This window comes from Rhinolophus ferrumequinum, chromosome 18 (genome assembly GCF_004115265.2).
Source record: "Rhinolophus ferrumequinum isolate MPI-CBG mRhiFer1 chromosome 18, mRhiFer1_v1.p, whole genome shotgun sequence".
In the NCBI taxonomy this organism is placed as follows: domain Eukaryota; kingdom Metazoa; phylum Chordata; class Mammalia; order Chiroptera; family Rhinolophidae; genus Rhinolophus; species Rhinolophus ferrumequinum.
Genome location: NC_046301.1, coordinates 50,645,701 through 50,667,903, shown reverse-complemented (window position 1 = coordinate 50,667,903; position 22,203 = coordinate 50,645,701). Strand labels below are relative to the sequence as shown.

The 22,203-nt window shown below is 51.3% G+C and overlaps 1 protein-coding gene across 1 annotated transcript; it reads right to left on the bottom strand.

Annotated features, from left to right (window-relative positions):
- Positions 1-516: 516 nt before the first annotated feature.
- On the bottom strand, positions 517-21,276 carry COLGALT1 (collagen beta(1-O)galactosyltransferase 1). Its single transcript, XM_033133934.1, has 12 exons — positions 20,863-21,276; positions 19,316-19,426; positions 18,484-18,601; positions 14,252-14,386; positions 12,898-13,102; positions 8,846-8,965; positions 5,829-5,905; positions 5,642-5,748; positions 5,182-5,314; positions 3,801-3,928; positions 2,371-2,577; positions 517-2,117 (listed from the first exon to the last, which is right to left on the bottom strand). Exons 1-12 carry the CDS (start codon positions 21,120-21,122, stop codon positions 1,850-1,852), a joined length of 1,869 nt encoding a protein of 622 aa, XP_032989825.1. The 5' UTR covers positions 21,123-21,276; the 3' UTR covers positions 517-1,849.
- Between the last annotated feature and the right edge of the window lie 927 nt (positions 21,277-22,203).

Below are 22,203 nucleotides of genomic sequence, written 5' to 3'. Positions count from 1 at the left end.
AAAGCCTCGAGTATAGGCTTATGCACCATAAGGACTTGAGAATCTGTAAATATTGGACACCCCTTGGGGTGGGTCCACTCTGAGGTGTCTGCTCCAGGCTGTCTCCCTGAAGTCTCCAGGTGCCCAGCGAGTCAACTGTTTATTGGCGCCCCTTGTAGGGCTCCTTCCTTCCTTCTCTCATATCCTCACTCCCATCGGGGTTTCCTGGGGTGATCTCTTGAATGACCAAACCCTCATCTTGAGATGTGTTCTGGGGACTCCAAACTATGACAGTCCCTCCCCCTCTGTATTCTATCACCTGAAACAATCCTGCAGTTGACCACACAGGATTAAGTCGTCCATCTGTCCTTGGGCTATTTCAGGGACGTTTTATGGGACAGGCTCTCATTGACCCCTCATCCACTCACTCTCCCATCAGCTTCTCTCCAGCACCCCAACCATGGCCAGCAGCGGGCGTGGGGTCTAGGAGTGGTGTGTCATGAGCAGAGCATTGGACCAAGAAGAGAACACAGACTTATGTGAAACCCAACGAGGCACATTTAATAAAAAAATAAGCAAGTTATCCAGGACATAACCGGGTGAGCAGTTACTATCCATCCCTAAGAGTGAAGCACTGCTGGCCGGCTCTGACATTCATTTCTGGCTGAAGGCACAGAGTCCTCCAGCCTGGGCTGGGGAATAACCTGCCCAGGCTGAGGGCAGCACCCATGCAGCTGAGCTCATGAAGGCCTCAAACATACGAGCCCACCAAAGGCTTGGACAGAGGACCCCCACTGAGCAGGCAGAGACCACACCTGAGAGGCAGGCCAGGGAGATCAAGCAAACAGGACCAAGGTGGGCAGGGGAGACCCAGTCCCCATCTTCGTCCCTGCCCCCTCCAGGGGGGCTAGGGCCAGGGGGCCTGCGTGCGGCCATGTGGTTGCTGGGACCTGGCAGCTGCCCCTGGTGAGAAAAGATCCACCCTCCCTCCTGGGTTATGGGAGGGTATTGTCTGCTCAGGTGACGGGGATGAACAAGGACTCACTGAACCATAAATTCTGGCACATAGTAGGTGCTCAGTAAATATCTACTGCATGGAGAAATGAAGGAACTCATTTTGTTCATCTCTGTGACCCCGCACACGTGGGTGATGAAACGCTGACTGAGCAACTGTCACACTGTTTTGTATCACTAATGCCTGGCACACAGTAAATACTCTTCAGATGTATGGAGAAGAAACCAGTTAAAGAATGGAAAGCACCTTATTTATCTCCATCCCAGCACTCAGCTCAGCTCCCAGCACACAGCAGGCACTCAATAAGTGCACTGAGTCAATAAGCACTTTTGTGTCACAAGTCCCAGGCACACAGTAGGTGCTTGACATGTGTTTGAATAAATGAATGAAAGTGTCTTGTTTATCTCAATATTCCCAGAGCCTGAAGTGGTGCCCAACATGTAGTAGGCATTCAATAAATATTTGAATTAATTAAAAAAAACGAATGGGTATCACTAGTACCTGATTCTTGCTGGGGGAATCAATAATGCTTGATGACTGAATTAATCACTGACCGAGGGAATAAGTATTCCTTGTTCACTGCCATCACACATGAACCTGGTACACAGTCAATGCTTTCAAAATGGCAAGCACACGGAGAAACGAATGATGGCCTGTTTCCACTCAATCCCCCGGTTCCAAGCCCTGTTCCTGGCACACAGTAGGCATGCCATGAATGCTGTGTGCGTGCACATGATTGCTGAGCAAGAGCTGGCTGGATACCACCCTGCGTGGAGAGCCCTCTGAGGCTCGCCATGGAGCCGCACGTGGAGGCTGGGACAGCGATGGCGGCTTTGGTGTTTCGGCTGCTGCCCCTCAGAGCTCGTCCCGGGCAGCACTGTCCAGCGGGGACTGCAGCACGTCCGAGTTCTTGGCTTCACGGCTCAATGCCTGCTGCTCCCGCATCTTCTGAGATTTGGCACGGTCCCAATCAGTCTTGACGTGCTCGTTGTTCCACACGACTGAGGTCTCTGTGTCACTCACGTACCCATCGTCCCCTGTGTAGTGTGTAGGGTACACAAGCAGGGGCTCCACCGAGAAGGCGCGCAGGTTGCGGGAGGAAAAGTGGGCCTTGTACTCGGACCTGGCGGGAGGGGAGTGAGGGGCAGCAGTGAGTCGGGGGAAGGGACAGATGGAGGGAGAAGTGGGAGGGGACAGATTGAGACAGAAGTGGGTGGGAAGCAGATACAGATGGAACCAGAAGTGGAGGGGACACACGGAGGCAGTGGGCAAAGGAAAAGGAACCTTCCTGGGGGCACCCAAGCCTCGTGCCTCCCCCTCCAGGACAACCATACAGTGAGACCCCAGCCCACCTGCCCGCCACCACCCCATCTCACACTGGGTGCTTGTCGAACATGACTGGCAGGAACTCGTCGACAGGCAGCATCTTGGAGAGTGGCTGGGCAGCCAGCAGCTTGCGGGCGCCTTGCAGAGAGATCACGTAGGCCAGTGTCCAGTAGGAGTAGTCAGCCTCCACCAGATTCCTCACACGGGGCACAGCCGTCTCAGGGTGCTCCACCTGCATCCGCTTCCGGCCCACGTAGCTGGGGTGCAGAATCGGGACCTGTCACCCTCCTTCCGCCCACCAGAGCACACTGCCCCAGCAAGGCAGGGATCTAGTGAGCCCGTCAGGCCCTGCGGTGGGAGCGGGCTTGGCACGTTTAGGGCACAACAAAGAGGCGAGTAGAGCTGGACTGGCAGGACCACAGGACAGGGTCTGGGGCCCACAAGGAGGAGGATGGATCTTTTCCAAGGGCATGAGGGAGCCATGGAAGGATCTGGCCCTGGGGAGAATGAGATTTCTGGGACATCCTCTGAGGCTGTGCCACAAGCAAGAAGAGTGGGGCAGTGGGGTGAGGTGCAAGGACATGGTGAGCGGTCGGAACGAAAGGGTGCAGTTCTATTCTTATTAATAGCATGGTCCAACGTCTGGGGCCTAGAACCTGGATCAGGACCCTAGACATGGGAGAGGGAGGGAGGGAGGAGGAACCCCCTCTCCTATAGGAGATCGCAAAGGACTGTTCCAGAGATATGCTGGCCACACCTGACCTAGTGCTGGTCTAAGACCCAGACTCCCTAGCTACTCCTCACACTCTAGCCAAGTCCCCAGCTGCTGACCAGACTACCAAATCCTAACCACACCCACCCAGGCCACAGCCCCAGCTCCTCAGACACGCCCATAGGCAGCCAGGGCAAATCTTAGCCATAGCTCATCCCCCATAGGACCCCACAAGTCTCCAAGCCCTGACGAACCCCACTGTCCATAGCCAGGTGCCTAGACTTCCAGGTCATCCTTCTATGGCCCTACCCCATTGGCCTGAGGCCACATCCCAAGTCCTGACTGCTCTGTTTCAGGGACCACGAGACCCCTCACACAGGCAACACACATACGAGTCCCCCCTCTGCCATACTACCAACAGTTGGCTCAACCTACTAACCAGCTGCCCTAAGATCTATATGCTATAGGTCATACTTCTGAGCTCTGGCTCTAACCCCAGCTCCAGCTCCACCCCACTCCTGACCCCACCCCCAGGCCCCAGGCCCCAGCCCCAGCGCACTCCACACCAGGCCCTTGAGCCCTGACCAGAGACCACACTGCTGAGCTCTGGCCCTACCCCTACGCCACAGCTCCACCACACCCCATACTTCACCCCTGGGCTCTGGCCACATCCCAGTTCTGCCCCTGCCCCAGACCACGCCCTTGAGCTCTGGCCACGCCCCAGACCACACCACCAGTCCTGGCTCCACCCCCAGACCCCACACTCACATGAGGTCCCAGTCTAGATCCTCCCTCTCAACATCCCGCATGAGGTTCATCAGTCGCCTCTTGAAGAAGATCTCAAAGCGCAGGTCGTCCTCGAACACAAGCGATTTCTGCAGTCCCCGGTCCACGACCTGAGGGAGACCAAGACCCAGCCTCACCCTGAAGCCAGCTTTGCTTAAAGGCTCTGGGGTAGTAGGAGAGAAGCAAATGTGCTCCTCTCCCACCATTGTATGCACTGATCTCTCCTCCAGACCACACCTCCTTGCACACTTGGTAATAGATGCTTCCGCCTGGCTGCTCCTTCCCACCCCAGGGTCTGGGGTTGTGCAGACACACAGCACCCTCCCCCACACAGTGGCAGGCAGACTCCCTCTTACCCTCAGCCTTCAGCTCAAATGTCACCTACTTAGGAGCTTCTCCCTGACCACCACCCAAAGGTGCAAGTTAAGGACAATTCATAGCCCTGGGGCCCCTTCACTAGATGCATCTCACTTATTTCACTTTGGTTTATTTCTTTGTCGTTTATCATTAGTCACCCCACCTCGTGGAGCTGTGAGTCCCCTGCAGGATATTGGGTCTGTCCTGGTGGCTGTTGTGTCCCCAGTACCAGGCCTGGCACATAGTAGGTGCTTGCCAAATGTTCCCTGAATGAACGTCAGAATCTTCATGACTGCCCCCTGAGGCTGTGACTCTGTCATCTGGGGAAACTGAAGCTCAGACTTGAGAGCACCTTCCTGCTCACAGAGCTCATCCCTCTAAGAAGTAGGGAACCTGGGTGTTCCCTGGCTCCAGGGCTGCTAGGACACCACAACCTCTGCCCCATGCTATCCATGATGAATCTCAGGAAAGGAGGGCAACCTGAGGGAGCATCCATTGCCTCAAATGCCTGGACATCCCCTCCAGGCACCCTCCCACCCTGCATCCAGATGCCCCATCTGGCCTCATGCCTGGCCGTCCCAGGTTTGAATCCCAGCCTATCATAGCCTCTCCACCTGACTGTGGCTGATGTGCCCCAGGGTTAACGGCTGCCCCTGGCATGGGGTCCACGCTAGTTAATGTCACCATGGCTGTTACTTCCATTAGTAAATGCCAAAACTGGAATCAAGGCTCCAAACATTTGAAAGCAGCTAGGTGTGAAGAGGCCTCAACTGGGGGTCCCAGGGCCTCAGACCCCACCTGTTTCAAAATTGGGCTCCCCCACCCCCTTTCCAGTCTCAGTTTCCACATCCACACAATGGAAGGACATTCGCTACAGAGAGGCCATGGGTCCTGCTGCAGCTTTGGAAGCTGCCTAGGGTGCAAGCGATGCCCTCCCTGAACTGGGAAGGCTGAGGAGGGCCCTGTCCCACCCGCGCCACTGCACACCCAGCCCCACCGGACTCACCTCTTTCCAGATGTTATAGTGGCTGAGGAAGCATCCCAACTCGCCCTTGGTGAGGGGCCGCCCATGGTAGGGGTCCCGGTAGCCAGGAAGCATCTGGATGCCCAGCGCCTCCACCTGGCTAGTGTTCATGGCTCTGGAAGCGGGTACAGGGGGGAGTCAGTGGAAGAGCCACTCTGCCTGCCATTCCACCATTAGTGCTCCCTCCCACCAAGCGGCTGCCTCCTCCTTCCACCATTGGCACCGCTCCTGAACCTATGGCCAGGCCTGCAGAGAGGGGTCTACACCCAGTGCGGCCCTGCCAGACCCTCTCCTAGGGTCAGACTCACTTCCCCTCCACCGTGGCCCCCACCAGAACAGCCTACACTCCTCCCCACTGGGTTGGATCTACCTTCCATGACCCCCACCAGCAGCAGGGTCTATACACATATGCAGACCCATCCCACCCCCGGCTCAGACTCACTTGCCGTCCACAGCCTCCACCAGTCGGCACTGGATCTCCTGCACCTGTAGTGCCTGCAGCATGCGTTCCCGCCGGTCCTGACGCCGCTTCAGGTTGATCATAAAAACCTGCAGCACAGAGCCCCCATTGGAGCCGCCAGCCCCCACGCCCCGCCCTCCTCTCCCCCACCCCGGAAGGCCTGGTCCACCTCGTCAAAGTCCATCTTGTCCGGCGTCTTGGTGGGGACAGAGACAAACCGGGAGGGCGCTGCGGGTGGGTGCTTCACTGCAGGGCAAAGAGAAGCCAAGAGGTTGCTGGGGTCATGGGGTGGGAAGACGTTCCAGCTTCTTTCCATCGCCGCCGCCATATCACCCCGAGCTCCTCAGCCTGGTGCTGGAGACCTGGCCATGCCCCGCCCACCACACGAGCGCTAGCATCTCTGCCCCGCCCCCTAATCACGCTGGCTGTTAGCAAGCCAATCTCACCCGTTTTTACCTCAGGCCTCTGCATGGCACCTCCTTCCTTGCTCCCCCACGACCTGTTCTCAGCTAAGATGCCCTCTTCAGGAAGGGTAAGCCTCCCGACCATCCCCCCAGGCTGAGTCAGGTACCTGGGCTTCCATCATCAAACTCACATCCAGTTATCCTAACTCCTTATCTAGCTCTTGTGAGCCCCATGGGATGAACACCAGCTCTGTCCACTCACACTGGGTCCCCAGCGCCCAACACAGGGCTCGGCACATAGCAGTTGCTCAATAATTACTCAGAATGAACAAAGGACTGATGACAAACTGTGTGACCTTGACCTAGCTGAGTCTCATATTCCTCATCTATAAAATGGGCTAATAACCCCTCAGAGGTTTCATGAGAAGATGCCATGAAATCAGACACTTTATGGTTTGGTGTCCTCCCCCAAAAAGACACGTTGGCTTCTGAACCCCCAGGACCTCAGAATGTGACCCTGTTTGGAAATAGTGTCTTTAGAGAGGTGATCAAGATAGAATGAGGTCATTAGAGTGGGACCTAATCACTGTGACTGGGGTCCTTGTAAAAGTGGAAAATTTGGATACAGAGACACACAGGAAAGACACACAGGGAGATGGGTCATGTGACCGAGTGATGCATCTACCAGCCAAGGTTTGCCCAGAATTTCAGAGTAGTCAGGACAGTTCTCCTTGCAGCTGCTTTAAGCAATGCTCAGACCACACCCCCGGGGCCATCTTGGCACATTCCTGATGGTTTCCCGTAGAAGATTAAACCCACAGGTGGACATGAGCCTGGCTGGCCCACAAAAGCCCACCGTGACAGGGAGTGTGGCATCTGCCCTGCCAAGAACAAAGACCCTGTGTGAGCTCAAGGGACAGACACAGGTCCCTCTGTCTGGGAGAGGACTGGGCGAGGCCCAGAGCCAATCTGGCACCTCCCACCTCACAGCCTGGGCCTCTCCCAAACCCACCGTGTCCCAGGGCTTCCTGCTACCCAGAGCTCTTCAGCTCCTGGCTGGCCCACCCTCCTGAGGGGAGCTGAGACCAAGGGCAAGACTTTGGGATCTGAGAATGTGGGCTCAGATCCCAGATGCCCCTTCCCTTCTTTGTCTGAGCCTCTGTGCCCCACCCCGCACGAGACGGTGTGGATGGCAACAGTACCTGCCTGTGGGAAAGTGGGATCTCATCACTCAGAGCTTTCCTGCAAGTCTGAAATTTCATCGTAGAAAGATTTTTGAACACATAAAAAATCACGTGCACAGCCCAGGTCCAGGTGCCCACGCACAGATGGAAAGAAAATGTGGTTTTCACTCAAACAGAACGAAGGATTTACACAAATATCTGAAATCTCCAGACCCTCCCTCCATCTGTTCTGTGTGCTCTGCTCTGGCCCTCAAGAAATAGGAAGATATTCACGCCTCTGTTGTGGTTGAGTTTATAACAGTAGCATGAACTGTTTCCTGACCAGACACAACAGAAATACATGTGAAAACTTAAATTAGGAAAACTATGGCAGACACAGAGCTGCTTCTCATGGGCCAGTTGCCAGTAAGGGTAGGTAACAAGCAGAGACCTACCTCTCGTGACTCTGGCCCAGTGGGGTTCCCAGGCTGGACCTGAGCATCTGCATGTGACAGACACCCAGGTGTTGTGTGTGGGGTCTCCACTTTGGTGACCTTGTGGCCTCCAGGTGTCACCTCAAAAGACCAAAGTCCCTCTAAAACTGAGGGTAGGGTGTCATTCCATCTTCAGCCACCAGGGGGAGATTAATCCCTTCTCTGAGAACTGTCCAGAATGGGGAAACCAAGGAAAAAAGCAGGGGGCCTGATCCCCCATCTGTACACTGGGGGAATGGCTGTGCTGCCTCCCAGGACTTCTCAGGGATGTGTGTGCCCAGCACAGGGCAAGGCCCCCGTGCAAGTGGATGCTGTACTGCGGTCCTCTTGTTTCAGAGACACCCTCCCACCCCACCCACCCTCCGCCAGGAGGAGCCCCCTCCTCAAATAACCTCAATGGCAGCTTGGCCCTGTGCCCTTGTCCCATCTCAGGGGTCCACCTGAGGGACAACTGCTAGTTTAATAATTTATGGATTTATTTGTGTATCTATTAGAGAGACAGGAGCTTGCAACTATGGTAAAAATATGTAGTTCCTTTTTTTAAAATAAATGTATTCAAGTAAAAAAACCAGGTGTTCGCTTAAGATAAATATTAAATAAATATGTAGTAGATCTAAGGTTTGGAAATGCCCCAAAATAGCTGTGTCCCAGACACTCCCATGCACATGAAGTTTCCTCAGTGAAAACCTGTGCTGTCCCTATTCCTACATCCTCCATGGCTCCTGATTGCCCCTGGGGAAAATCCTGGTGTTTGAGGCTACTGCCGCGCCCCTGCCTGCCAGCCCTGCCCAGCTCACCAGCCCCACCGACCTTGCCTGTTCCCTGAGCTCACATCTCCTCCAGCCTCCCAGTTTCTGCATGTACTGTTCCTTCTGGCTGTAATCCTCTCTCTGGCTAACCCCTACTCACCTTTCATCTTAATGCCACCTCTTCCAGGAAGCCCACTCTGACTGCCATGCACAGCAGCGAGCAAGCCAGCATTCCCTGAGAACAGGGACAACTGTCCACCTAGTTCACGTCGGGTTCCCAATGCCCAGCAAAGGGACTGGTATTCAGTAGGTGCTCAATCAGTGTTAAGGGGATGGATGTGAGATGGCAGAGAAAGGGCAGTGTGGGCAGACTCACCCATGACCTCCAGCTGCACGTGCATGAAGCTCTCGGCCTCATCCTGAAGGGTACTGTGTGACCTCAGCGGCACCGGCAGGAAGCCATACACTTCCTTGTTGCACACGTACATCTGGACCTCTGGGGCCGAGGAAACAACAATCAAAATTGAAAACAACTGGATTGATGGTAGACAGGAGGAATTGGGAGAAATGGAGGGTTCTAGACGAGAATGTTCCTATGTAGAAGACACTTTCAGATATAACCATTGTTACATGTGTGTAGTTTATTCAACACTACTCTGTATATAGTGGACAAACTTAAGTCCTTATTTGAAACATCTAGTATTTCTAGATGTTTAGAAGTGCACAAAGTATGTTAAAAGTAGAGTTAGTAAAATAACACATTTTGTAGATATCCTTTTGTTAAAATTCATCTGAAATACTGTGTTTTAGAAATGGGATGATCAAACCACCTCTCTAAGCAGTACATGTTACTATATTTGTGTAGGTTCGGGGAGGAAGGAGAAGAAAGTGCAAAGCGCTTTATACCAGTATGTTTATAGTTTGGCAAGATTAACCACTGTCCCCGTTTGTCTGTGCATTTTGTTTTAGTTAGCTGTGTATATAGTGTATATAAAGGACAAACGTCCTAATTTGAACATCTAAGTCTTTCCAGATGTTAAAGAGGTTGCCAGTGTATGACAGAAGTAGAGTTAATAAACAAATACATTGTATACAGTTTGTATTAAAATTCCTAGGAAAGATTATTCTGAAAATGTGAGGAAGTGACATTTTAAAAATCCCCTCTAAGCATTACAGATGCTTATTATACTTGCCCACTGGGTTGACAGATGAGAAGGGGAAGGGCTCTAGGCCAGAATGTTCCTTCCTATTTAGAAGACATTTTCAGATTATAACCTTTCTGTGCAGTTTATTCAATGCTACTAGGTGTATAGTGGCCAAACTTAAATCCTTATTTGAAACATCTAGTCTTTTCTAGATGTTTAAAAGTGTACAACATGTTAAAAGAGTTAATGCCCTTTATAAGTTTTTGGGTTTGTTTTTTTTCCTAGGAGTGATTGTATTTGGTGAATGCAGTCTTGATGTCTTGGAGCGGATGCTGACTGTTCACAGGGTGGGGGGAGGGAAGGAAGTACAGAGAACCTGTCGGTTCTGTGCCCAGGAGTTTTCAGACAAGTTCAGATTGTCTAACCATTGTTATAAATGTGCATTTTAATTAATAGTGCTATGTATTCAAGGATAAACAAGTCCTAATGCCCAAAGTATATCAAAAGTAGAGGTAGTAAAATAATCCCTTTACAAATGCCCTTTTGTTTTTAGGAAGGACTGTCTTCTGGGAGTGTCTTTGTTAATCACCTCTTGGAGCTACTAGATGTAAGCCTATGCTTAGTCATTGACGTGGTGGAGGAGGGAGAAGGGGAAAGGTGACGGGAAGGGCTCTTGGCTAGGATCCCCACATCTAGAAGACAGTTTTAGGTTAGAATCATAGACCCATGTGCATTTTTGTAAAGTACCTGTGTTGTGGACAAGGTTCATTCTTTATTTTGGAATAGCTGAGCTTTTTAGATGTCCTGAGGTGACTATGATAAAAAGTAGAGCTAGTGAATTAACCAATTTGTAAATATCTTTTTGCTACAATTGCTAGAAAAGAGGCAGCTTGGACATGGAATTGTTAAACCATCTCTGAGAAATGGACGTCCGACTTGTTCATGAGACTTGTTCTTGAGGTTGGCGGAAGAGGGGCAGAAGGAAGGATAGAGGGAGGGATGTATGCAGATGTGTTCGTATTTACATTGTGATAACGACCGATGTGCGTGCATTTGTTGGCTTTACTATCGAAATACACTTAAGTATTTCCGTGGAAATTTGCCTCGTTAATATTTTAAAAGTGTAGATCATAATGAATTCTCTTAGAATACTTTGTGTACTCTGTTGCTTTATGTCTCATTTTTAATTGAATATTAAGGGAATGCAGTATTTTAATTGTAACTCTGCCAATATCTTTATCATAGAGGCCTGTTGCCGTTTTTATCCTTTATGAAATTTTTGTCGCCAAGAAAGGCAGGATTACATTTTTTTTCCAGATTGAGTTGGTGTAGTGTGTTCTTGGTTATCAAAATACTCATAGTTTTGGGATTTTGAAATAGTAAATATTCATATGTGTGAAAAAGCTTGATACATAACTATACAATCTTAATTACATAAAAATGGAAGCTTAGTTGTGTAGATACACACAGGACCTAGAAGGACACATCAAACTAAACTGCTTGTGATTATGACTTTGTCTTGTGTTTTCACTTTCTTATTATATGCACATGTTAACTTTTAAAAAATAAATGTTATTTCCAAAACCTAAAAAAAAAAAAAAAAAAAATGAAAACAGAGCAATAAGGTGGCAGTGGCCGCCTCCAACCATAGCATCAGCCTCACAGCCCAGCGTGGGGCCAAAGCATTAGAGTCCCACTGTTCCCAGCAACCAGCAGAGACCGCTCAGATCTCCACCTGGGACATGGAGCCAGAACAGGCGTTCCCGCTAGCAGGTGAGATATCAACAAATTCCAGAACTGTTAACAAGCGCCTTGCGCCACCACTGACTCGAGGATTCTATGACAAAGTAAACCACAAAACAATGGGGGAATAGTAAAGATGCACATTTCTGCTCAAAAAGGGAATGCAGCTGGACAAGACATTAGTAACATTTCCTCCATCTGCATTTGTCCTTTTCTGGATGGTTTAAATTTTTATAAAGTGAGAAACTCAATGAAAAAGATTTACATTTTAACTAACTTTTTCCGTAATGTGCCAGATGGTATATATATTTTAGGCTGCTGGCCCAATGGTTTCTGTCTCAACAACTCAGTTCTGCCCTTGGAACATGAAAGCAGACACAGAGGACACCTACAAGGTCTGACAATTAAGTTTGCGAACTTGGTACAACGATGTTGCTAACCCTTTTTGGTATCAGAGGGATTATTCATTATGAATTTGTACCAACTGGACAGTTAACCAAGTTTACTATTTGGAAGTGCTGAAAAGGCTGCATGAAAAAGTTAGACGACCTAAACTTTTCGCCAACAATTCATGGCTCTTGCATCATGACAATGAACCAGCTCACACGGCACTGTCTGTGAGGGAGTTTTTAGCCAGTAAACAAATAACTGTATTGGAACACCCTCCCTACTCACGTGATCTGGCCCCCAACTACTTCTTTCTATACCAGAAGATAAAGGAAATATTGAAAGGAAGACATTTTGATGACATTCAGGACATCAAGAGTAATATGATGACAGCTCTGATGGCCATTCCAGAAAAAGAGTTCCAAAATTGCTTTGAAGGGTGGACTAGGCGCTAGTGTCGGTGCGCAGCTTCCCAAGGGGAGTACTTCGAAGGTGACCGTAGTGATATTCAGCAATGAGGTATGTAGCACTTTTTCTAGGATGAGTTCGTGAACTTAATTGTCTGACCTCGTAAATAAATGGATGTGGCTGCATGCTGATAAAACTTTCTTTACCGGCACTGAAATTTGAATTTTGTATAATTTTCAGATGTCACAAAATACTACCCTGAGTTTCATTTTTTCCCAACCATTTACAAATATAAAAATCATTCTCAGCTTGTAGCTGTACAGAAACAGATGGTGGGCTGGATTTGGCCCTCTGACAACAGTTTGCCAACCCCTGGTTTAGAGTAAATGACAGGTCAGCATATGGCTGTGTTCTTTCTCTCTAAAACATTTTTCCCCCTAATTATACAATTAGGAAATAATTATGTTCAACTACAGAAAATTGGGAGAATATAGGAAAATATTAAGTGGAAATAACCTTCAATAAATAGGCCCGAAAGACCTGGGAGGGGGAAAACCAGGGCTGGAGAAAGAATGGGTCTTAGGAACATCATCTGAACACCTGGATACAGCCACACCTGAAGCCACCCCTGCACCTTGCAGTTTTGGTCCTGTGAATCTGCCGTGGGCTGTCTGGATTTGCTCAACACGATCCCAAAGAACCAGCCAGATGAAGCCTCTATGACAGCAAACCCCTGAGGGCTCACCTGCCTGCTTGCAGGAGAAGGCAAAAACGATGATGTCATCGAAGGACCAGGTATAGTCAGGGTGTGGAGGGTAGAAGGCCAAGTTCCTGGAGGCCGACTTCCGCAGGTCTATCAGGAAGGTCGAGTGCACCATGGGAACCGCAAAGCAGCCCTTGCGGTCCCTCTTTCGGATGGGGATGTAGGCAGGAGTGCGCTTGTAATAGCCCTGCAGGGAAGGGGCAGAGTTCTGCATAGAGGTGCCTCAAGGTGAAGCTGGAAGCCCAGGGCAATGTGAGGCATGGAACACCTGGAGAGCAAGGCCTGCGTGCCAGCTCCTGGCTGCAGTGGGCATTCCCTGAGCACAGGGCTCTGGGTGTATTCAGTGACAGCTTCCACAACCAGAGCTTCAGCTGATGGGACACTGGCAGATAAAAGGGAAACAGCCACCTACTTGCAGACCCAGCTCTGGTTGTTCAGAAACCCACTTCAGTTCAGAAATGCAGTATTTGAAGGGGGAAATTAAAAAGCTGAAAAAAGGACTGGACATTTGACAGCTTTTGATTTACATAGAAACTGAACATCAATTCAATTTAGAAGTTTTAAAAGCTTGCGGAACAAGCTTGGCCTCTCTCTTCCTCATGCCCTTTACAAATTAGAGTTGTTGGCACATAACCTTTAGATTTCTATGACATTTAAAAGAAATAAAGCCACTGAATTCTTCACTTTAAAATGGTGAGTTTTATCTTTTGAGAATTGCATGTCAGTTAAAAACAAAAAGACATGAGGAGACAGGATGTGGTCAGCCTCTTGGCTCCAGCCGCCCAGCCCCCTTCCCCTGGCATGGCTCCCACCCCAGCACCCACCCCTTCTTTCCCCTGGCTTTGGCTGCAACCCCAGCCTCAACCCTGAGGTGGGACGTGTGGCCCAGGCCTGGCCAATCAGAGCCTAACATGTTCTTAGCTTTAGTAAGGGGTTCATGGGTAATGGGAGAGACTGGACAAGGCCCAATCAAAGAGGACTTTGGCTAGATGCTGTGGGGATCATTCCCCAGGAGTCTGAAAAATGAAGCCACCGAGGGATGGAGGAAGACAGGAATGTTGTTGGAACACCTGGATCAAGCTGTGCCTGAAGTCCCATCCAGGCACCACCACTTCCTAGTTGTGTGAGCTTAGGCAAGTCACTTCCTCTCTCTGTTTCTCTTTCTTCCTCAGTAACTGAGAAGAGGGAAGGAGAGGACACAAACATGGACCCTGCCGCATGGACTGCGTTGGGAAACGCTTGCCATGAGGTGGTGTGATGGTAAGTGAGGCCCCTACTTGCTAAGCCCTGTCCCCACCACCCTCTGGCACCCACCCCACCCCAGCAGCCCCCTGACCTGAGAAGTCATCCCACACCAGAAGTTGGAATACGCAGCCCGGGAATCCAGCATGGGCGCCACCACCGTCTTGTTCTCCGCGATAAGCAGGGTGAGCGTGTCAGGGTTCAGAATCAGGTTGTCTGCGTCCACAAACTGCAACACATCCATTTCAGCATCAGTGTGGGCCACGGGAGTGACCGGGCTAGGCCACAGCTCAGAATGGCTGTGAAGTCCTCGGGGTCTGGGGAACCTGGAGGAGCATGCGCGGCCCTGGCAGCCACCCTGGCTCTGCCCTTAGTAACTAGCCGAGTTATATTTACACAATGAAACAGGGTGCGGAGGAAGGAGCAGGAACGGACCGCACAACACATAGCAACACTAATGGGTCCTAGACACAGCGCTGACGTGACACCAGACATGACACAGGGCATGTCATGTGGCCCCACTTATGGGAACTTTTACAATGGGCAGAGCTGGTCCATGAGGGCAGTTGGGACAGAGGCCACCTCTGTGGGGAGTGGCCTGGAGCAACACACTTTTTTCTTTGTGAGCTGGATACCAATAAAAAGTTTATAGAAGCAGGAACTTTTTTTTTCTTTTAATACCTCTAACGTCGGGGTAAAAAGATGGTAACTTGCTTGTTGCAGCAAAAGAAAAAGCCTGGAAGGAAATTCATCAAACCATGACCAGGATCACCATGGTGGGGAGAGGCCGGCTGGTCCCCACAAAACCGTGTGTCACCAACACCTTCCAGAAAGCCCACACCAGGATGGGTGCTGTCGTGTTGTTTGTCACATGAACTGGGAACGAACGGCCCAGGAGTCTAGCAGCGTTTGAAGGAAGACTTCAACGAATCAGCTAGAGAAATTCTGGCTCTATCCCGCCACAATTGAAAACTACACCACATAAATCGATTCAGTAAGGACGTTCCTGTGTACCGGCATGTAAAAACACACAGGTCACGGTATATTACAGAACTATTAGCAGGTGGGTTTTTTAAAAAAAAATGCATCTGGTCCACAGATAATACTTTTTGTTACCCACGCAGGATTTTTAGAACATTTGGATCCCTTGCTGGAAACAACAGCATAAACTAGAATTCCAGGCTTCTCTGGCACCGTGGGAACAGGATCTCCACATGGCAACCAGCGGCTGGAGAGGGGAGGGGGCTGCCCTTTAGGACAAGCCATGTGGTTGTGTTATATTCCCCACCCAGCCCCTTGAGGACATTTAGATTTGTGACCTCTGAATAAATATGCAGTAAAAACAGCCAGAACAGTCTGGAGGTTCCTCAAAAAGTTAAACATAGAGTTATCTTGTAACCCAGCAATTCCATTCCTGGGTACAGACCAAGAGAACTGGAAACAGGGACCCGAACAGATACTTGTACACCCATGTTCATAGCAGCATTATTCACAATCGCCAGAAGGTGGAAACAACCTAAGTGTCCAACAATGGATGAACAGATAAACAAAATGTGGTCCATCCACACAATGGACTATTAGTCAGCCATAAACAATAGGAAGCTTTGACACGTTACAAAATGGATGAACCTTGAAAACATCATGCTGAGTGAGAGAAGCCAGACACAAAAGGCCACATGGTGTAAGATTCCATTGATATAAAATGTCCAGAACAGACAAATCCAGAGACAGAAAGCAGGTAAGGGGTTGCCAGGGGCTGGGGGAGAGAGGGAAGGGGGAGTGACTGCTGATGGGGACGGGACTTCCCTCTGGGGTGATAGAAATGTTCTGGAACTACATAGAGGTGATGGTTGTACAACATTGCGAAAAAGCACTGAACTGAATACTACTTTAAAATGGTTTATTTTGTGTTATGTGAATTACACCTCAATTAAATAACACACACAAAAAAGCCAGAAAGTGAATCTCTGAGGTAAGATTACAAGGTTTGTTTTTTAATTTCTGAAGCTCATTTTTTTTTGTATATTTTCTTACAAGTAATATCCACAGTATGTGCAAAAAGAGAAAAAAGAGGCCCTTTTAATAATAATTGGACAAACGATTTCACATTCCCCCCAAAAAACATGGATTTCCAAACTCCCCAATTTCAAAAATAATATGGTGTGTCAAAAGCTGCTTTGAGTTTTGAACCAACACCTTGAGTTCTACCCAGGTTTGCTGAGAAAAAAAAGTAAAAACCAGCCAACCTCAAACCATGAAAGCAAAACAGACAGGGTGGCCTTGGCTGGGATGGTGCCAGGCACAGCCAGTCCTACCTCTGTGCCTCACTGGTTCCCAGACCCCAGCCAGCAGGCTGAAACCTCCCTCTCTAAGCCTCCACGTTCCCATCTGTAAAATGGTCTGATGAGCCATCAACCTACAGGGCCCTCAGGAGGAGTCTTCCTCCTCCCAGAGGACAGCTCTATCCTTCCCGAGGGGCTTAGGCCAGAGGCTGAGCACCCTCACATCCAGGCCCCAAGCAGGGCCTGTCCCCTCGGCCTCAGCATGCATCCTGAACCTACCTGCCTTTCTTCACAGCCCTGCCCCACACAGGCCCAGCCCCTACCGTAGTCACAGGGGCTCAGAACACAGCCCTCCCCTGCTCACACACCCTCATGACTCCCCATTACCAGAGAAAAAGCCAAAGCTCTCCCTCAGTCTGCATAGGCCTGCCCCGACCCATGACTTCAGTGCCACTCCCTGCACTGCCCCTTCAATCACGCCACTCCAGCTACACTGGCCGCCTCCTTGCTGCCTGCTTTGTTCCCTCTGCCTCAGATACTGTCCCCCAGCTTCCCCCAAGGCTGGTTCCTTTGGTCCCTCAGGTGTCTGCTAGGGTCCCCTCCTAACGGAGGTCCCCCAACTTTGCTCACTCATCACGCACCCTGATTATGCCATCTGTTGTGGGTTGAATGGTAAGCCCCCCAAACAGATATGGTGAAGTGCTGACCCCTGGTACCTGTGACTGTCACCTTATTTGGAAATGTGGTCTTTGTAGATGTAAGTTAAGATGGGGTCATCAGAGGGCGAGTAGATTGGGGGAGGAGGGTTACCACTTTGTGAGGGGTGTAAATAAATGTCTATTACATTGTTTTGTACACCTAAAACTAATAAAACATAAAAGAAAATGAAAAAAAAAAAAGATGGGGTCATACTGGATAAGGGTGGGCCCTAAATGTAATGACTGGTGACCTTAGAAGAAGAGAAGTCCATGTGACCACAGAGGTAGAGATTGGAGTGACGCAGCCGCAAGCCAAGGACCCCTAGAGCCACCTGAAGCTGGAAGAGGCAAAAGGATGCCCTCCTGGAGCTTTTGGGGGAAACACAGCCCTGCTGACACCTGGATTTGACTTCCAGCCTCCAGAACTGTGAGACAACACATTTCCGCTGTTTTAAACTCCCCAGTGTAGGACTTTGTTCCGGTAGCCCCAGGACACTGACAGGCCTTTCTACAACTTTCTACAACTTTGTCCCAGCACTGGCTGCCTTCTGATGTTTCTTCACTGTTTGGTTTACTTTCTCATCAGTTCCACCTTTCCCAGGACACTAGAAAGGTGAGGTTCAGCCTGTGCAGATCATCACTGCGCCCCCAGGGCCCAGCAACAGGGCACTGGGAGGGGCTTCTAAATGTGTGTTGATTGATAAATAAAGAAGGTACAGACCTCAGCCTGGAGCCTGGCATGGACACAAAACCAGCCACAGGCAGTCAGGCTGGCATCACTGTGTCTAAACACCCCAGCTGCCATCAATGCTCTCTCCATCCACACCAGGGGAGGGGGTCATGCCCAGGTCAAGCGGACAGGAAGGCCCGTGGCCTCTGGGCACTTATCCAACATTACTGCCTTCAACACTCAACCCTCTCCTTCTTTCCAGAGGCAATGCCGGCCCATAAGGAGGAAGTGAAAATCAGGCCTCGGCAGCTCAGTGTCGCCAAGGCTCCCAGGCCCTGACCCATCCTCGTGCTTCTCGAGGTGACCCAGAGGTTGCTGTCACCAGTGTGTGGAGATCTGGGGTCACTGGTAATGGTGGTAAAAGTGAAGACGACCCAAGTGTCCAATCACAAGGACAGTTGTGGACACAATCTAATGGTTAGGAACCCAGGGGTCCCATATAGAATCCCAGCTCTTCCAACTAACCAGTTGGGTCCCCTCTGACAACTCACATCCCCTTTCAAGCCTCAGTTTCCCTCTCTATAAAATAGGGTTAAGGATGGTCTCCATACCCACTGCTCTGCTTTCCCTTCCGACACTCTAGACACACCTTGTGATCCGTAGCCGGAAAACTTACCAGGATGTAATCGGCCCACATGTCCCGAGCCGATTTCAGGGCTGCCTGGCGCAACTTCATGACGTGCTCATAGCGAGAATCAGACCAGTGTTTAGGGCCTTCCTCATCCGGGTAGGACCTGCAGAGAGGCAGCTGTGATGTGGGAAGCACATGTAATGTTGGAACCTAGAGAGAGCCTAGGCTGTGGGGTGGTCAGAGAGGGCTTCCTGGAGGAGGGGATGGATAAACTGGATCTGAAGGGGAGGGGGAAGCAAGTAAGAAAATAGGAGGAGGAAGATGTGTCCCCAGCAGGGGGCATGGCAGGTACCAAGGCACAGAGGGGAGAACCCCCAGGCAATCTGTAGAGCAGGAAGAAAGCTCAGGAGAGTGGGAGCCGCTGGGAGAGAACACAGAGCAAAAGAAACTTGGAACCTGTTCTCTCAGACTTAGAATCTGGTCTGAGTAGTGGGTGGGTACAGACATAAACCCTGAATGAGTGACAGAAACCAGGGTCCAAACTGCAGGAGAGCTGGTGTTGGGTTGATGGTGAGACTGGGAACGAAGCAGTGGGTGTCACCCAAAAGACATGGGGGTAAGAGAATTTTAGGTGGAGGGAATGGCTGGGGCAAAGGACTGGGACAAAGGTTGTGAGCGGGGGATTATGACCCATTGTGAAGCTTAGGGTGGGTCAGAGTAGCCAGAGCTGGTGCTTAAGGCTGCAGACTTCAGCTGGAGGGTCAGAGCCTGAGGCGCTAGGGTTCTGTCGCAAGATGATGGGGAGTCATGGAGGGTGTGTGCGCAGGGGTGCAGGAGAGTCAGACTGGGAGGGCGCAGGGCAGGGCCTGGGGCTCACCTGGGCTCCTCTGCTGGCCGCCACTCCACAGAGTGGTACAAACTCTTCACGGCCACCAGCCATTCCCGCAGCACCGTGGACGTGTTGTCTAAGTTGTGGTCTGTGGCCACCCTGGGGGCAGAAGGAGACAGTCAGTGAGGTCGGGGAGACAAAGGCAGGACAGGGCAGCAGCCCAGCACCTGGGCTCAGACCCAGGGCTCAGCCTGCCATCAGCTACACAGCCCTGGGCAAGGACTTCCCCTCCCTGTTCCTGTTTCCTCGTCTGTAACACAGCAGTGTGGATATTTCCAAGGGGATGAAACAAGCTAATTTTAGAAAAACACATGACACTGTTAGTACTATTGAGCATCTAGGATCTTATAAGAATGTTCAGTACTGACTATGTGTGATTTAATAAAAATACAAATACATCATACGGTCCCACCCCACCTTCGGTGAGTCCCTCCTATGAGCGACACCAACTCAGAGCAGGCTGTGGTTACTCATTCATTCAACAGATATTTCTTAAGCACCAACTGTGTGCTTGGATTATCCAGGCTGGGGAATCTAGGAAGGAGGGAAGAGGGACATTTGGGACTCTAGTTTGACCAGAGCTGTTCTCCCTAGGGAACTGTCACTAAGTTGACAACAAGGACAGCAGTGATGACAGTAATAACCACAGCTCTAGTCACTGAGCACCAACCCATGATGCCAGGCACAGGGCTTCACACCCATTAACTGGTTTACCTTCAAAGACAAACCCAACCAGTTATATGAATACTCCCTTTTTCCAGGTGAGGACGCTGAGGCAGGAAATCACCAGACTTGTTCATGGCTCTGCCCCATTCCCCTTCCAGAAAGCGTCCACTTACCCCACACACAACCCATCAGCCTACTCTGGTCAGAAAACCTGATACAGGCTGGGTTCAGGGGCAGTGCAACAGCAGGAGCAGAAAGATAATTCAGTTAGTGGAAGTGCAATATGGGCCACCGCAACAACCCAACAAAGGGGGGCTCCAGGTTCCCCTACTTTGGAGGTCCCCTTCTTTGTGTGCTCCAAAGGGGGTTAGGGGTCAGTCCCAGACAGCAAGGCCTGTCCTGGGTGTGGTACTGGATCTGCCCTCATGGGGGTGGGGTGGCGGGCAGCGGGCAGGACAGTGGCCAGAAACCACCCTAAAGAGGCCAGAAAGCAGAGTAAGGGTCCGCCCATGCTTATGGGGGAGGGGGAACAGCAGGCAGAGGGCACTCGTGGGTCTGGCTCCCCCAATGGGGGACAAGAAGCAAAAGGCACGCGTGGGTCTGGTCTGCCTGATGAACAGCAGGCAGAGGGCACGGGTGGGTCCGGCCGACCCGAGGGGGACAGCAAGCAGAGGGCTCTCTTGCGTCTGGTCCACCAGATGGGGGCAAGAAGCAAAAGGCACGCGTGGGTCTGGCCTGCCCGATGGACAGCAGGCAGAGGACACGGGTGAGTCTCGCCCGCCCTGCCCGGTGCCAGGACAGCAGGCAGGGTGCGGCGTGGACCCGCCAATGGGCAGCGGGCCGGACGCGGCCGGCGGCGCCGTGCTCACCACAGCGCCGTGCGCTCCCGCGGGTGCTGCAGCCGTTCCAGCGCGCCCAGCGTGGCGGGCAGCGCGTGGGCCGCGTTGCGCGCCAGCAGCGCGATGAGCACGCGCGGCGCCTGCAGCGGTGACTCCGGGGTCCAGCGCTCCTCCGGGAAGTAGGCGGCGGCGCCCGGCGGGCCCCCGGGAGGGTGCAGCGCCAGCAGCAGCAGCAGCAGCGCTGGGAGCGGCTGCCCGCGCCGCCTGCACGCGCGTGGGGCCGCCGCCATCGCGCCACGCGTCTCCTTTAAGCCGCTTTTCTACCGGCGGACGTGGGACGCGCCTTAAAGGGGCCGTCAGGGCCTCGCCCCAGCCGCTCGCCTTAAAGAGGAAGAGGGCGCCTGGCGTGAATCAGCCATCAGGGCCCGCCTCCCAGGCCCTGCCTCGCGACAGGCTTAAAGACTCAGAGCGCAGCTTACTCTCGGTAGTCACCGCCCGCCCGGACTGACGTTAGACGACAGGCGGGCTCGTGACGCCCCGCCCCGTTCCCACCTTAAAGGCACAGAGCTCAGAATCTTCCCCCTCTCTGGGCGACTGCTCCCGCTGGGACTTTCATCTGATGCGCCGTCCAACTTCCATTTGTACAAGCCCCGGCTGTGCCACCAGGCAGGCCTAAATAGTTAGGATCTGGTTTGGAACCCGAAAGATCCGAGCCTGTTTCCCTGCCTGCATCGTGGGTTTTACCATCCTGGGTCCCCGACCTCACTGGCATGTCCTAGAGGAATGTTGTGTATTAAAAACACCTGGGCCCTGGCACAACTAGACCTGGCTTCCAATACATCCCCCACCTGGGCTCGCTGTGTGAGCTTCAGTATGTCCATCTGTACAATGGGGTCATACGGACCCCGAGGGGTTGGTGTGAAGATGGAGCCAGGTGATGCACGGTACTGAGCATGCACTCTGGAGGCAGAATGGGCCTTACCATAGAAACGCTCCCAGGGTATTGTTTTCCAATACTCGAATGTGTTTTCTAATGTTGAGGTCATTCTTAAAAATTCAATTTTAAGAATGATGCTCAAATATATATTAATGTGTGGGTATCAGGGTGTTAATATTATTGAATAAAATCCAGGGCACAGATTGTGTGTCCTGGCTGTCCATCAAGGGACAAAGCAAGATGGGGCAGTGAGCTTGAACAGAAAAGCCCCAAATCTGCCGCATATCTATGGAGTCAGGTGACACTCACCCGTCCTTCTCTTCACGCTCTTCCCCGTCCATCCCCTTCCTCCAATTACTTTTCTCTCCTTTGTTTCTGTTTTCTGATTTGTTTCTACAGCAATTATAAAGTTTGTGGCTGAATATTTCAGAAAT

Excerpts from the sequence above, each read along its gene's own strand:
- COLGALT1 (XM_033133934.1), bottom strand. The coding sequence starts at position 21,122 with ATGGCGGCGGCCCCACGCGCGTGCAGGCGGCGCGGGCAGCCGCTCCCA. Across the intron at positions 19,427-20,862 it reads CGGGAGCGCACGGCGCTGTG|GGTGGCCACAGACCACAACT; the intron begins GTGAGCACGGCG and ends TTCTGCCCCCAG. Across the intron at positions 18,602-19,315 it reads CGGCCAGCAGAGGAGCCCAG|GTCCTACCCGGATGAGGAAG; the intron begins GTGAGCCCCAGG and ends GCCTCTCTGCAG.